Here is a 16,691-nt window from a genome sequence, read left to right on the forward strand (position 1 = left end):
CTCACTTCACTTTGTATCAGATCACAAAGTCTTTCCAGGTTCTTCTGAATTCATCCTAGTCATCATTTCTTATGGCATGATAGTTTTCTATTATGACCATATGCAATCACTTGTTCAGCCATCCCCCAATTGATGGACAACCCCTGTTTCCAATTTTTTGCCACTACAAAAGAGCTGCTAAAAACATTTTTGTACAAATAAATCCTTTTTCTCTATCTCTAATTTTTTTGGAATATAGACCCAGTAGTGGTAATGCTGGATCAAACATTTGGGCATGGTTCCATCTTGCACTCCAGAATTGTATCAGTTCAGAGTTATACCAACAGTGTATATTTAATGTCCCAGCTTTCCCACATCTCCAACATTTATCATTTCCCTTTTTGGTGGTATTAGTCACTCTGATAGGCATGAGGTGGTATCATAATTGTTTTAATTTTCGTTTCTCAAATGGTGATTTGAGGCATTTCCTCCTGACTAGATAGTTTTAATTTCTTCATCTGAGAACTAACTGTCTGTTCATATCTTCTGACCATTTGTCAATTGGGGAATGCTTTGCATTATAAATTTGGTTCAGTTCTCTAGACAGCTGAAAAATTAGTCCTTTGTCAGAGACTTGCAGTAAAAAAATCTTTCTCCCAGTTTCTTGTTTCCCTGCTAATCTTAGTTGCATTGGTTTTGTTTTTAGAGAATCTTTTTAATTTACTGTAATCAAAATTATCCATTTCATTTTTCATAATGTTCTATATGTCTTGTTTGGTCATGAATTATTCCCTTATCCATAAGTCAGATAGGTAAACTTTTCCATGGTCCTCTAATTTATTTATGATATCCCCCGCTATTTCTATATCAAGTATCCATTTTGACTTTATCTTGATGTATGTTTTGAGGTATAGTTCTATGCCTAATTTCTGCCATATTGTTTTCTAGTTTTTGCTGCAAATAGTGAATTCTTCCTCCAGTAGCTTAGATCATTTTTGACTTCCTAACTCATTCAATTTATCTACTTCTCTATTTCTTAGCCAGTACCAGATTGTTTTGATGATTACCACTTTATAGGATAATCTGAGATCTGGTCCGAGTGGGCCTTCTTCCTTCATTTTTTTCTCATTAATTCCCTTGATAGTGACTTTTTGTTCTTCCAGATTAATTTTATTAATTTTCTAGTTCTAAGAAATATTTTTTAGGTAGTTTGATTGAAGGGGTAAATTAATTTAGATAGGATTATCATTTTTATTACATTGGCTTGACCCATCCATGAGTAATTAATATTTTTCCAATTTGTTTAGATCTGATTTTATTTGTGTGAAAAGCATTTTGTAATTGTTTTTCATTTAGTTGCTGGGTTTGTTTTCATAAGTATATTCCTAGGTATTTTATTTGTCTGCAATTATTTTGTGGTAAATAGAAATGTTGATGGTTTGCTTGGGTTTATTTTGTATCTTTCAACTTTGCTAAAGTTGTTTCTCTTTTTTTGTTGATTCTCTGGCATTCTCTCTCTACATTATATATGCAAAGAGAGACAGTTTTGTTTCCTCATTGCCTATTCTATCTTTCAATTTCTTTCTCTGCTCTTATTGCTATTGCTAGCATTTCTGGATTCTAGTTTATTCCCATTGCAGATAATGCTTGTTGATAGTTTTAGATAAATGTCCTTTATCAATTTAAGGAAAGCTCCTTTTATTCCAACGTTTTCTAATGTTCTTATAAATAAGGAATAGGTGTTGTGTTTGTCAAAGGCTTTTTCTCCATCTGTTGAGATAATCATGATTTCTGGGTTTTGTGATTGATGTGGTCTAATATGCTGATCTCTTAGACCTTTTGTATATCTCTACAACTACCATACATGGTAATTTATAATTTTGGTGTTTTTTTTCCTATTACCACTTTTAGAGGCAGAGTTTCTTAAGGAGAAAATCTTTGTAATTTATTTAGTTTTAGTGAACTGCAAGGCAAATGTCCCATGATTTTCAAAAAAGCTAATGTAATCTTGGGCTGCATGAAGAATGCTATCCAATACATGGAAGATGATAATTCCACTGTTTTCAGCCTACATGTGGAGTATTATATTAACTCTAAGTCTCCTACTCCTACTTGAAACTTAAGAGGCCTCAGGGGAAGATGACCAGATGGTGAGGGGACTGACCAGCATGTCTTTATCAGACTCACACACTTGTGATGTTTAGCCTGGAGAAGATAACATTTAGGAGGGAAATAGCAGCTATCTTCAAATTCTTAAAAGATGGTCACAGAAGAAGCATTTGACTTCTCCTCCTGGGCCTCCAGGGGTCAAACTTGAAACAATGGGGGGAAATTGTCAAGAGACAAATTTAGACTTGATTGAGGGCAAACCTTCTAATAATTAGTCCCCAAATATAATAGGCTGTCTAAAAAGATAGTAGACTCCCTCTAAAAGAGGTCTTCACCACACTTATGGATACAAGAGGGAAAAGGGAAACTTGCTACTAAAAGGGTTGAACCAGTAAAGGCTCCTTTAAGAAAGTAGCTTCAGAATTTAAAGGATGAGTGGGAATTTAATAGGTAAAGAGTCTGGAAGATAGTATTAGAAACATCAACTTTAAGAGATTGTTCAGTTTGGCTCTAGGTTAAAGTGCATAAAGAAGAGTAATGGATCAATTAAGCATGCATTAAGTGCCTACTATATGCTAGTTACTGTACTAGGCGATAGAATGTGATAAAGCTGGAAAGGTAGTGAAGTGACATCAGATTGTGGAGCCATTGAATGCCAAGTAAAACAGTCCATTTAGTCTAGAGATAATAAGGAGTCTCAGAAGTTTTTGAACAGTTAAATGGCATGGCAATGTGTGTACCCAGGAAATTTATTGTAGCTACATCACGAAGTATGGATTAGAGGAGGAAGAGACAGAAGGGAGCAGGAAGACTTGATAGGAAGATATAACAATAATTCAGAAGGGAGAATAAAATTCTATTAGGGTAACAGTAATTTTACAGAATAAACTGAACCTCAGAAAGTTTGGGATTTGCTCAGTCACATGGATAAAGTCATGGGTCCAAGACTCAAATCTTCTGATGTCAAGAATAATATCCTTTCCTTACTTGCTATATATATATATATGAATCATAGATCTAGCACTGGAAGGGATTTCTAAACACATCTAGTCCAATCATCTCATTTTATAGATTAAAAAACTAAGGACAAGGAGGTTATATGAGTTACCCAAGGGTCACATAGATAGTAAACCTCAGAAGTGTAATGAGAACTTAAGTTTTTTGACCCTAGAGCCACTCTTCTTTCTCCTATACAGTATTTCCTCAAAGGTATTTTGTAATTGATTAGATATGAGAGATGAAATAGGGGACCATAATATAAAATGTGGAAAAATGGATGAGGTGGGTTCTTGATAAAAATGGTGAAATAAGTAGGACAGATTTAGGGACTGAGCTAATAAGCTTGGTCTACAGTTAGAGTGTGGATTTGGAGCCCTAAAGGGTATAGATAGAATACAGAAGTTTTCTGCAAAAGGGACAATATGTGAAGGTATGAAGGAGATTGCCAAGGGAAAAAGCATGTATACACACACATACAGTATGTGTACATGTCTGTCTCTCTCTTCCCTTTCTTCCCCTCTCTCTGATGTAAAGGGAGGAAAACATGCAGTATGAGGGGTTGGTCAATTATCAAAATTGCAGAGAAAGAGGATGAAAACTAAAAACAATAGTAAAAAACAGCCATAGTGATTCATTGGTTTTTGGTGACTTTTGAGAGCAAAGCCTCAGTTCAGTGGTGGTAACAAAAGCCAAAGTGCAAAGGTTGAGGAGAAAGGAATGAATGATATAGAAATGGAAGCATTTGGAAATGATTTTTTTTCTAAGAATTTAGTAATGACTTTTCAGATTTCAAACTAAGAGTGCCCATCAATTGGGGAAAGACTAAACAAATTGTGAAACCTAAAAGTAATGTAATATTGTACCATAAGAAACAATGACTAAAATTCAGAGACACTTGAGACTTGCATGAATTGATGCAAGTAAAGAAAGCAAATGCAGAAAAATAATATAGTCTCGACAGCTATATGTGTGAAAAATAAGGCCAAACTATATGTAATTGCAATGTTCAATTTCAGCCCCAGAGAGGAAATGAAAAAAATACAAATATTTCCTTTTTTTGTTGGAAAGATGACTATGGAATCTTATAACTAGATGCTTCTCATTGTTATAGGTTTTGCTTTACTCTTTCCTTATTTGTTATGAGAGAAGTTTCATTGTATATGAGGAGAAAGGGCCATATTTAGAAATTATTTTAATGTGGAAACAAGACAACCTTTAAAAAAATTTAGTTGTAGTGAAAGGGGAGAGAGGCAGGATATAGCTGGATCTGGTAGAATGATCAAGAGAAGACTTTTTTCAAAGTAGTGAGAAACATTTTTGTCACAACATATTAAGATGGAGAAGGATTTCCATCCACACCCATTAAATACCAAAGGTTTCCATGTATCAAAATACAAAGCATTTGCAGTATAATTGAAAGAACTCTATCCTGGGGACTGTAGGAGTGGAAAAGTAGGGATTGGTTTAATTTTTGTATCTGTCTCCCCAGTGTCTCTAGCGCTGGGCTCGACACCGTAAGTAGTTAATAAATGCTTTTGGTCTCTTTAATTTAATTTAAACTCTTTAAAACTCAGTTTCCGCATCTTTAAAGAACGGGAATTGGAGTAAATCATTCAGAGTTCCTTCCAGCATTAAAACTGTCTGATTTTATTTTTTATTCATTCCAATTCTTTATAGTATAAGCATCCTAATTCTTATAGATAGGCTATTAGCGGGCTTCTCTAAAATTGAAGAAAATACTAGGTAAGAAAAATAGAATTCAGTCCAAGTAAGACAAGTGTTCTGAGGCTTTTTTAGTTAAGACAACAACTTCAGAGTCTTGAGGTTCACGCAGGCCATTTTTTCTACCAGGACACAAACCTTACTTCTTCCCACTCCCCGGCCCTTCCTAATTTCTTTTTATTCCCACTGATCATTTTCCAGGCAGGTGATTTGGTCAGTTCCTTCTCGGAGTCGCAGGCGAATGGAGAGGTGAGGATGGAACATAGTTTAGCCGGTTCTTCTGGCTGAGGGTCCTCACCTCCCAACGGCACATCACCTCCAGCACCCCTCTCCATCTCACCACTCACCCAATCCCGAAGGAGGGAAAAAAGTGTCTCCGAGCAACGGCGCGCTTTGGCGTCATTTCCTGGCATTTAAACTCCTTTCTCCACCCTGCGGCTTCCCTCTTCTTTACTCTCCAGCTCGACCCCCTCCCCCCGCCCCCTAGCCGGAACGTTCTGGTTCCCGGGCCAGCGACCGGGTCGGAGTCGGGGCGCGTCGCGCTGTTGGCGCCGTTCAGGCACCTGCGCTGTGCGGACGTGCGGGGCTGGGCTGGGTTGAGCTCGGACTTTAGGTCTGAGCCTTGAAGCGGCGGGCGGCATGGCGGCGGCGGCCGAGCTCGGGAGCTCTGGCCAGCAGCAGCCGCCCGGCCAGGGGCAGCCCCCGCAGCAGCCACCAGCGGCGCCCCCGGGTAACGGCGGAGGCGGGAGCAGCAGCCGCCACGAGAAAAGCCTAGGGCTGCTCACCACCAAGTTCGTGTCGCTGCTGCAGGAGGCCAAGGACGGGGTCCTGGATCTCAAGGCGGTAAGAGCTGCGAGGGCAGAGGGAGGGCGGGCGCAGCGGCTCCTCCGCTTCTTGGCTGGGGCATCCTTTCCGATGGCAGACAGGCGGAGGACTCGCGCCAGAGCGCCGCTTAGGCCTCTCTGCCCCAGCCTCTGGGGTCCCCTCCAATCCTCGAAGGAAGAGGGGACCCCGCGGCCGCCGCGAGCACCTTGTTCTCAACATTCTCGGGCCGCCTGGAGATTATCTCCCCATTTCGGGTTCCTTTGTAAGGCAGGAGCTGGAGGTGAGACCCTGCCTCGAACCCACCGCTACCCCCGGCCTGGGCTCTCAGCTGCCTGGGCGCGCTACTGCCAGCGGGGAGGCAGTAGCCTCCTGGGTCACTCCTGGATTTAGAAATGAGTTTAGGTTCCTACCTAGCGGCAGGTTCTTCTAACCCATCCCTTTGGGCACTTACTCGAGCTATGATGCAAAGTGAGCCCAATTTTTCTTCTGGTTGAGAATGGGGGTTGGGGGGGAATGCTAGCATTTCCCGATTCTGAACCCCCCTCTCCCTTAAAAAAACCGCGCCGCGAAGGCTTCTGTAGTTTTGCGGTATTTTCCACCCTGAGGAAGTTAGAATGGAGAAATCACTTTAAGTACTAGAGCGTGGTGAGAGTTGAGAGGAATGAAATTCTGAAAGTTCTCATCTCTCCACCTTTAAGTTGGAAACTTATTTAAAGAAGTGAAAGCAGCTGGCTAGTGCATACTAAGGATTCTCTTGCTTACCCCTACTGCAGGCCATAAAAACAAAAACTGTTCAGTAACCCAATTACCTAAACCCTCCAGCCATGACTTGGAAGAACGCCATAGCCCGTTGGTACTTGAGGAAGACAGAAGTTATTTGCTTGAATTGAAATTCAGCCAGTCAGAGCACTAAAAATAAGACCGTATTGGGGGAGAAGGATGGGGAGTGGGAAAGGGATTGTTCTTGGCAACTTGGATTCCAAGGGGCCTGAGACTCCAGTTTTTACAGTTAACCTTATTTAAGTGATAACTGAAAGAGGTGAGACATCTTATTGCATGCAGGCTTTTTCAAATTCCACTTGTTGCAACAACTTGGGACCTGCCAAACAAGCTTTTCAGACCCAAAAATGTTGCTAGGACATCCCTAGAAAGTGCAAACCAGGATGGAAGTAAAGCAGCAGCTGGTCTGGAGAGCCCAGTTGTTTTGTAATAATTAGGATGGTAGAAGTTTGAGATCTATCATTTATTACGGTTTTCAGGAAGTTATTGTGTGCTTATTAATTATCAAATTGCATTAGCTTAGTATCAACAATCTTTGTACAATTTGTCTGCTGAAGCAGTTCGGAAATTATCTTGTTCTTTAATTTTCTCTAATGCTTCCTAACCTTTCTGGAAATTACTTTTATCTTTGATTATCAACATCTTGCCTTCACCTCCAAAAGTATTACTCTGTATCATAAATTTAGCTTTTCGCTTCAAGTAAACCTGATTTAATTTTTGCCTTGACTTGTACCTTATGTCTTGAAATACTGAGACACTCGGAGGTTGTAAAACCAAAGTTAGGAATTGCCATTGAAATGATAGAAACTCCTCTCTGGGAAGAGCAACCCTGTTTTAAGTATATTCCAATGTGTCTTGTATCTTTAAGTATCTTCCATATTCTTGCTGTTTGAGTTGGGAATTTTGGCTTACTATTTCAAGCAATCAAAAAATAAGTAGTAAGCATCTATTAAGCCTGGCACTGTGATGAGCATTGAGTACAAAAGAGGCCTTTTAGTTACTATAGGAAAGTTACAAAGTAGTGTCTAGTTTTTGATGTTTCACATTACATTGTGTGGAAGAGAGGAACATTACATTGTTTCAGTAGTGGTGGGAAATCTATGGAGGCTTAGGGTTTGGGCTTCTATCAAGAAATATCTGGGGGCAGCTGGGTAGCTCAGTGGAGAGTCAAGACTAGACAGAAGGTCCTGGGTTCAAATGTGGCCTCATACATTTCCTAGCTGTGTGACCCTGGGCAAGTCACTTAACCCCCATTGCCTAGCCCTTACCACTCTTCTGCCATGGAACCAATACATAGGACTCTAAGGCAAGAGGTAAGGATTGGAAAAAAGAAAAGAAATATCTGAGTCAGAGCTCCTTCTATTAGATATTTTTATTAATCATTTTATGAACCAAATAAGAGTCATTCTTTTTCCCCTCTACATATAATTATGTTTGTAGGCATTCCTCTTTCTTGTTATTATTACACATTGAAAAAGATGTTGGTTATGGTCCTGGCCCTAGCATAAGTTAGGTCCATTCTCTTATACCACTTGTCATTTAAAAAAATATGTTTCATTATAATTTTTAATTTGATGGTCATCCAAAGTAGTCCAGTCATTTAAATAGCATGAGATATATCATAGCATGCCAAATTTACATTCTTAATAAGTTCTAATGTGTATTACATTGTGAAAGAGTAAAAAGTCTAATATCTTAAATGATCCAACATCCTCACTAAATATAAATAATGCAGCTTTGGGCATTATTTAATGGAACAAAGTGATTCTATAACATAGTTTTAAATTTTCAAATTGGGATGGAAAGTAGGGCCACTGAGAGCAGCTAGGTAGCTCAGTGGATAGAGAGCCAAGTCTGGAGACTGGAGGTCCTGAATTCAAATATGACCTTAGACAATTCCAAGCTGTGTGACTTCACCTCAGTGTGACTAAAGTCATTTAACTCCACTTGCCTAACCTTTACCATTCTTTGCTTTGGAACCCATATTCAATATTAATTCTAAGATAGAAGGTAAAGGTTTAAAGAAAAAAAAGTCTGTATCTTACTACTTTTCACTAACAGAAAATTACTTTATCCCTATTAATGTATTTTTATGTTTAGTTGAGGTAATAGTTTAAGTTGTGATTATATGATGTGTATGATTTATCTAATAGAATTAGGTGGTATCAGAAAGCCCTGGTGCTATATTCACCAGCTTGTATGTCTTTGGCAAATCATTTAACATTTCTCAACTTTAATGTCTTCATCAATAAGATGAGGAGAATAATTTCCCTCTACTTTGGTGTTGTGAGGCACCACTGAGATAATAGATGATTTATTTATTTAGGCATTTATTAAGTGCTTGCTATATGTCAAGCATTGTTCTAAGCTCTAGAATTAATAAATAACAAGCAAGAGAGTCCCTGCCCACAAATAACATATTTTCATGTGAGGGAAACAATTCCTAAAAGGAGAACTAAAGAGAGAAAAGGGTATTGCTGTGGCATGAGGGAATGAGATGAAACCTGTAGATCAGAGCCAGGTAAAAAGAAAGTTCACAGAGTCCAAGGTTCCAGTAGCATCATGATCTAGAAAGTGAGGGCAATGTTTTGTAATATTTGAACCCCCAAATTATAGTTTGTTTTAATTCTACATTTAGACATTCATTAGCTTTGGTAGGGGGGAAAGGGTTGTGATGCTTGCACTGCCTTCCTCAAAGCCTTGTTTTTTCTTTTGTTTACTTTTAAAGAAATTTTATACTCTTCCAAAATAGAAACCTCTTTTATATTAAAGAGAATAGAAGGGGGCAGCTAGGGAGCCAGTGGATTGAGAGTCAGGCCCAGAGATGGGAGGTACTGGGTTCAAATGTGCCCTCTGATACTTCCCAGCTGTGTGACCCTGGGCAAGTCACTTAACAGCCATTGCCTAGCCCATACCACTCTTCTGTCTTGGAATCAGTTGATTCCAAGATGGAAGCTAAGGGTTTAAAAAAAGAGAATAGAAAAGTGATTTTTTTTCTCCCCAAACTCAAAAAAGCCATTAACTTAAGGAGATTTTGATCTAAGCTGGCAGAGTACCCATAATTAAGAAATCACAGGTCCTATAGCATTCACTTAATGTTTTTAAATTACAAAAATGTTAGCAATTTCCTTGATTTTTCTTTAAAACTTGCCTTCTATCTTAGAATCAATACTAAGGAGAGGTTCCAAGGCAGAAAAATAGTAATGGCTAGGCTATTGGAGTTAAGTGACTTGCCCAGGGTCACACAGCTAGGAAGTAACTTTCTCCAGGTCTGACTCTCTGTCTACTGAGGTACCTAACTGCCTCTCTTTGATGTTTTCTTGAAGTTTTCTAGACACAAAAAGGTGTTAACAACTGGAAATCCGATACCAAAACCTCACACAAATGTTTAAACTCTGAATATCAGCTATGAAAAACCCACCTCTCAAATAGAGTAGTCTTGGTTGAGTTAAAAAAAAATAATTTATTAAATAAGAGAAAATGTTAGACATGCATCCTAGGATCATTTATAATGAAGGGGTGGGGGTAGCAAGCTGAAAGGGATAGGAACAATTTTTGTTGGCAAATCACATTTATCTCCTGTCTCTATGTTTTTGTACTATTTGATACTTATGGAGTACATAGAATATATTCCCTATTTAACTTGAACTCCTAGAAAGCCTATTTTCCTCAAAGTCTTGACTCCATGAAGTGTTACCTGATTTCCTCTCCAACCTCTGGTATCTTCTCTTCAAAAAAAATTTTTTTTATTTAGAATATTTTTTCATGATGATATGATTCCTGACTTCTTACCCCTCTTCTCTCCCCCCTCATGGAGCTGACAAGCAGTTCCACTGGGTTATATATGTATCATTGTTCAAAACCTATTTATGTATTATTTGTATTTGTAGTAGATTGATCTTTTAACATCAAACTCCTAATCACATCCCCAATCAAACTATATGATTGATCATATGTTTGTCTTCTGGATTTCTGCTCTAACAGTTCTTTTTCTGGATGTGGATAGTGTTCTTTCTCTCATAAGTCCCTCAGAATTGTCCTGGATCATTGCATTGCTGCTTTTAGAGAAGTCCATTACATTCGGTAATATCAGTTTATCAGTTTCTGTGTACAATGTTCTCCTGGTTCTGCTCCTTTTGCTCTGCATCAATTCCTGGAGGTCATTCCAGTTCATATGGAATTCCTCCAATACCTCATTCCTTTTAGCACAATAGTATTCCATCACCAACATATACCACAATTTGTTCAGCCATTCCCCAATTGAAGGGCATCCCCTCATTTTCCAGTTTTTTGCCACTACAAAGAACACGGCTATGAATATTTTTGTACAAGTCTTTACTATCTCCTTGGGGTACAAACCCAGCCTTGGTATGTATGGCTGTAGGTATTCTTTTTTTTTTTGTAGGTATTCTTTTAAAGCCCTTTGCACATAATTCCAACTTGCCCTCCAGAATGGTTGGACCAATCCTCTAGTACCTTCTCTTAAAAACTCTCTCTCTGTATATGTGTGTGTGTGTGTGTGTGTGTGTGTGTGTGTGTGTGTGTGTGTTTGTATCCATAGGTACTTTTCCTTTTTCTTTGATCTTTTTGGTATATAGATCTAATAACTTTGTATCACTGAGTGAGAGCATAATTCCAAATCATCCTCCAGAATGGTTGAACCAGTTCACAGCTCCATCAATCATGCATTTTTGCATGACTATTGATAGCTTTGAATTCTTCTGAAATTTCTGAACTGCCTGTTCATATCCTTTGACCATTTATCATTTGGAGAATGGTTCTTATTTTTAGAAATCTGACTCAGTTCCCTATATATTTGAGAAATTAGACCTTTGTTACAGAAACTTGCTGTAAATTTCCCTCTAGTTTCCTGCTTTCCTTCTAATTTTTGCTATCGTGGTCTTGTTAGTGCAAAACCTTAAATTTGATATAATCAAAATGATCCATTTTGCCTCCCTAATTTGCTTGTGGTATCTTACTTAATGTCTAAATCATGTATCCATTTTGAACTTTTCTTGCTATATACAGAGTGAGTTATTTATTGGTATATGCCTAATTCCTGCTTTCAAGTTTTCCCAGCAGCTTTTGGCAAATACTGAGTTCTTGCCTCAAAATCTTGCATCTTTGGGTTTATCAAACCCTAGCTTCTCAACTCTTAACCCTGGCATTTGTTCCAGATGGGGTATAACCCTTGGAGAACCTGATCTTTAATGAGAGAATGCCAGGCTCCCCATTCTCATTCTTCAGCTCACTAAAGACTCACCCTATGACCCTGAGGATGCTTAGGCTCACATCTAGGATATCCTCAAAAGAGGGAAGAAATGTATCCATTGTTCAGCTGAGTCAGGTATAGGGCAAGTATTTTATTCCTATTTTAAAAAATGTTCATTGTAAAAGGCTCACAGAATGCATTAACAAAATGATTTTTAAAAGGTTTAATATCTTGTCAATATTGTTGAGAGACTTGAAACTTGAATCTCATCAAACATAAAGCAATGTGCACAACTGATCAGGTATTTCACATTCTACCTCTTCTCTACACTGTCCAAACAACTCTTGGTACATGTCTCCTGGCAAAATGGCCTGCCATTTTGTCAGTGACTGTCTCTGATGCAGAAGCTTGCCCTGCTAACAGCAAACTCCAGTCCTTGAATTCTGGACTTCTTGAATTCACAAGATCATCTTCAGCCCTTGACTAGTCTATCTCTCCTGGAACAAATTCACCACTTAAGATCAAGCAAGAATGAACCCAAGGATAGCCTTTTCTTCTTGCCATGGTTGAGTTTTCTGTCCTCACAGGATAGAGAAGAGCCATTCTTTACTCATTCCCTCCCCTGAAATCTTGGAGTTTACATGATCCTGGAGAGTAAAAGTGAGAGCTAGACAGAAGCCTTGATCTAATTGATGCAGCACTCCAGTCTCCCTGTCACTGTCATGAGGCAGGAGTAACACCAAGATACCACTGTATATGTTTATGGAATCCCCAAAAATTTCTAAAGGAGTTCCTGGTTCCTGGCAAATGAGATGACTCATATAAACTAATTCTTTATGTTATGTTTATATGTGTACATATTGTCTTTTTTGGCTAAATTGTGAGTTCCTGAAGGACATGCATTGTTTTAATTTTATCCTTAAATCCCTCTATTCATAGTCCATGCATCAGTAAATGTATATTTGATAGATCTATTGTCTTTATCTTAGTCTTCTATCTTAAGGGCTTACAAACAAACCAGTATTTGCATTCTGTACTTGGAAGTTGTGACCTACACATCTTTTGAAGATCATAAGAGCCAAGGTTCAACATCTATTTTCCAGAATCACTTTCATTTTTCTTCAGACAAAAGAATTCTGTAGGTATTGCTTTTCTTATCAGTCTGGTATATTCATTCTACTTTATTTTCAGACCTTCAGAGTAGTATGATATTGGGCAGTGCTTTTGTAATGCATTTAGTCTTCTAATCTATACCTTTCATACAGAGTTTAAAAAAGCATCCATTTAATTCTTGCCGCAGTAGACTTAATCAGACTTAATCTCATCCATCCCATTACTACAGTACTTTAATGCAATTAAGCTCCTGACAAAATACACAGATTCATTCCTTTTACAAATATTTAGTGCTTGGTATAATCCACTGCAATGTGCTAGACCCTAGAAAAGATAACAAATACAGTCAATCTTCAACTTTCTAGGGGGTTGTATTCCTTGAAAACAGCATGAAAGTAAAAAATGTGAATGCTGATACATTGAACCTATGGAAAATAGGAAGTTAGATTCCCACCACCACCAAAAAAGCTAATCTTTTTCTAGAAATATTGAAAATACACTTTTCTACATATCAAATACTTTATATCAAAACATTAATTCTGATAAGCACTTTTTCTAACCTAATAACCCATAAAATACAGTACACAGAATAAAATTGATAGCATGCAAAACTTTTTCTTGCTAATAATTCCCTAGATTTCAGTGATCTTTTGTTAACACCTCAATAAAGAAAATTGGTCCCGATTGTATTTACACTTTATAAGACATGAAATCTACAGTACCACAAATAATTCACAGCATATAAAATTCTTCAAACTAAGTATTTAACCTGAATCTTACTGTCTCAGATAGTGGTGTGAGGGGCTTGTACTATATATTGTAATGTTGTAAACCTTTCTCAGCTGCTCTCTGAAAACCAAAGGAGAGTTTGCTGGGAATTTCAGTGGCTGCTGCTGAAAGATGTCAAGATCTTGACATCACCTTAGAGCCCAAAGGACTTTCACTCTGCTTTGAGGATATAATTACTACATAGAATTTGAGCTTGAAAAGACAAGCAGTGAAAATATGTAACAAGTGCATAGGGAGCTCTGTATCACAGTGCTAGAGTGAAAAAGACAGATCCATAAACATGTATGTATCACACCTCGTTTTTTTCTCATAGCTGCAAATGTACTTGTTTACCAACATGAGAGTAAAACTGAAGTTACTAATAAAATCACACAAATGCTTGAGGTCACAAAAGCTACATGTAAGTGTTGAGTATTGACTGTAATATATGATCCCTACCCTGATTGCAGTTATAATAGGGAGAGATACTTGTATATAGATAAGTATAAAATAAAATTGTAATTGTAAAAAATTTTAAATTAAAAAAGGTATGAGATAAGGAATTGGGTACCTCTAGTTTACAGAGAGAAATAAAGGAAAGTTTCATTAACAGTGTCAACAGATGTATGAAAACATAGGCTATATTTGGGAGAAAGAGAATCTAGTTTTACCACAGTGTTGACTAATGTGAGATAAAGCTGAAAAATCAGGTTAGAACCAAATTATGAAAGTCTACTTTTGAGGGTTGGCAGTTTGGCTTTTATACAGCAGGCAGTGCAGAATCATGGGCGATTTCTGAGCAGTGAAATAAATGGCTTGTCCAAGGGGTATAAGAAAACCCAATTTATCAGTAGGGTGTAAGAGTATAAGATGAATGTAAGAAGTTACTAACTTAGCCTTGAACATTGGTCCTCCTACTCTACAGTCAACTGTCCTCTTTCTACTTTGTGAGGTTATATCAGTGCCAGTTTGGGAGACCCTTGAAGACACTTGAAAAGTAATGAGGTCCTGATAATATGACTGGAAAAAAGGAGACATGTTGGGAGAGAACCTGGAGATAATGTTAGTGCAAGAAATAATTCTTCATTTTTATTTCCAAAAATGTAAAAGCTTGTTAAAAATTTTTTTTAGTCCTCTAGTTTAAAAGAGAATTAAATGTGGTGGGAGAGTTCATTGGAAATATTGTATTTCTTTCTGTAATGTTAAAGTACAGTGTTTGAGTGTCATTTAGATGCTTACCAGGTTAGTTTTTTTTTAAGACACAGTGAACTTTCTAGGTACATAATAACACCCTGCTTGTGTTCTGTGTTTTTTTTTTCCTCCCTGAGACACATGTTTACAATGCCCTTGGTTAGGTATAATTGCCTTCTTAATTCCTTTCGTTTATGCTAACAGGCTATGCAGCCTCCAAAACTTAATTCTTTAGGCATCCTTTAAAGATATATTGGGAGGAGTCCCAACTAATTAATTGTGTTCAGGATCCCAGAAAACCTGCTTGCCCAGTTCCTTTTCAATTCTCTGGCAATTTTACAACTTCTATGATGAAGGGGATTAGTTCAGACCTTAGCAGCTGTTTGGAATATTTCTGAACCACAGTGAAACTGATGCAGGAGCTACAATGACTCTTGAGATTTCATTAAGGATAGAAGCAACAGATAAAGCCAGCACAGCATCCTTTTCTCCCTTCTTTTGTAATGTTAGCTGAATTCATTGTGGCAAAAAACTTTTTATTTCTTCATAAACTTTTCCAATTTTAATAGCAATAAAATGATACCTTAAAATGGTTTTAATTAGATTTTTTCTGGTTAGTAGACAATAGGAGCGTTTAAGTGGGTACTCACAATATAATTTTCTTAATTTTAGAGTTACCTTTTTATGTCCTCAGACCATTTCTTCATTAAGAAATGACTATTACAGATTTTTATTAGTTTTTTAGAGTGTTAATTCATATTTTTATCAATATATTTTACTACTTTGGTCTTAGTTCTTTTTTTTTTTTAAACCCTTACCTTCCATCTTGGAGTCAATACTGTGTATTGGCTCCAAGGCAGAAGAGTGGTAAGGGCTAGGCAATGGGGGTCAAGTGACTTGCCCAGGGTCACACAGCTAGGAAGTGGCTGAGGCCAGATTTGAACCTAGGACCTCCCGTCTCTAGGACTGGCTCTTAATCCACTGAGCTACCCAGCTGTCCCCTGGTCTTAGTTCTTGAGAAGCAATCCATCCCAGTGGAACTGCTTTGCTCTGACTGTGGGAATGGTTTCCAGTTTAGGCCTGGAAACAAAATTTGTCTGCTTTCTGAGGACCATTCTAGTTTGGAGAGGCTCATCACCAGAAGGCTAGCCAAAGAACATACAAAATGGCCCCAAGTCCTGTGTGTACTCATTCTACTTCCTAGTGATGGTTACAGAGTGGTAGAAACCAAGTCATTCAGAATAACTTGTACAGACTGTGGTATGTAACTGGGTGGACAAACCATAGAACATGTCCACTGTTGTGTTTATATTGGTGTGTGTGTGAGAGAGAGAGAGAAATTCACTAGGCTTACAATTGAATAGGAGAACAAAATATATTTCCTTTAGGAAATTTCAATGGTCTTCTGATCCCAAACTTTTCTCCCTGAGACCAGTCATTTTTTAAACACCAGTGTTCAGATTATGGTCTGCTCTTATGGTGGAAAGAAGGCATAACTTTTGAACACTGTGTGTTCTCCTGGTATTTACACAAAATAAAGGGAAAGTGAGGAGGGCATTTAGCATAGTATAAGAAATTTATGGAAAGGTTGTGGACAAAAGTTGCACAGCATGAGTTAGCATTTTTAGAAGGAATATTCATATTGGTAAGATCACAAATCTGTTGTATGTGTATGTATATGTGTGTATATATATATACACATATATATGTTCTCATCACAGTCTTTTTAGTTTCTCTTTTTGGCAACATTTCATAATGGATTTTCTGTGTAATCGTTTGGCCAATTTTGTCTTGAATTATTATTTCCATTTATTTGGTGTCAAACTAGTCTTAGAAATGTTAATGGTTATAAAATATAAAAAAGAAATTAAATGAAGTAGCAAAAATATCTCTGGTGGCTGCTTATGTGATTACATGCCTAGAGAATATGAGATACTCAATAAATGACATATCAAGGTGGCAGTGTCATAAAATACCCCCCCATAGCACTTTT

At 37.7% G+C, this 16,691-nt stretch overlaps 1 protein-coding gene across 5 annotated transcripts in view; it reads left to right on the plus strand.

Moving 5' to 3' along the window:
• The first annotated feature begins 5,222 nt into the window (after positions 1–5,222).
• E2F5 (E2F transcription factor 5) overlaps positions 5,223–16,691 on the plus strand; it is a 51,458-nt gene continuing 39,989 nt past the window's right edge. For 3 of the 5 annotated variants that reach the window (XR_008917760.1, XR_001628648.2, XM_056824182.1), the window contains exon 1: positions 5,231–5,652. Coding sequence is in view for 3 of the 5 variants with exons in the window: in XM_056824182.1 (XP_056680160.1) it covers positions 5,449–5,652 (204 nt within the window). In the remaining 2 variants the exon portion in view is untranslated. Of the gene's footprint in view, positions 5,653–16,691 lie in introns of all 5 variants that reach the window. The other 2 variants (XM_016431447.2, XM_056824183.1) reach the window with 2 other exon arrangements.

This window comes from Monodelphis domestica, chromosome 3 (genome assembly GCF_027887165.1).
Source record: "Monodelphis domestica isolate mMonDom1 chromosome 3, mMonDom1.pri, whole genome shotgun sequence".
NCBI lineage: Eukaryota > Metazoa > Chordata > Mammalia > Didelphimorphia > Didelphidae > Monodelphis > Monodelphis domestica.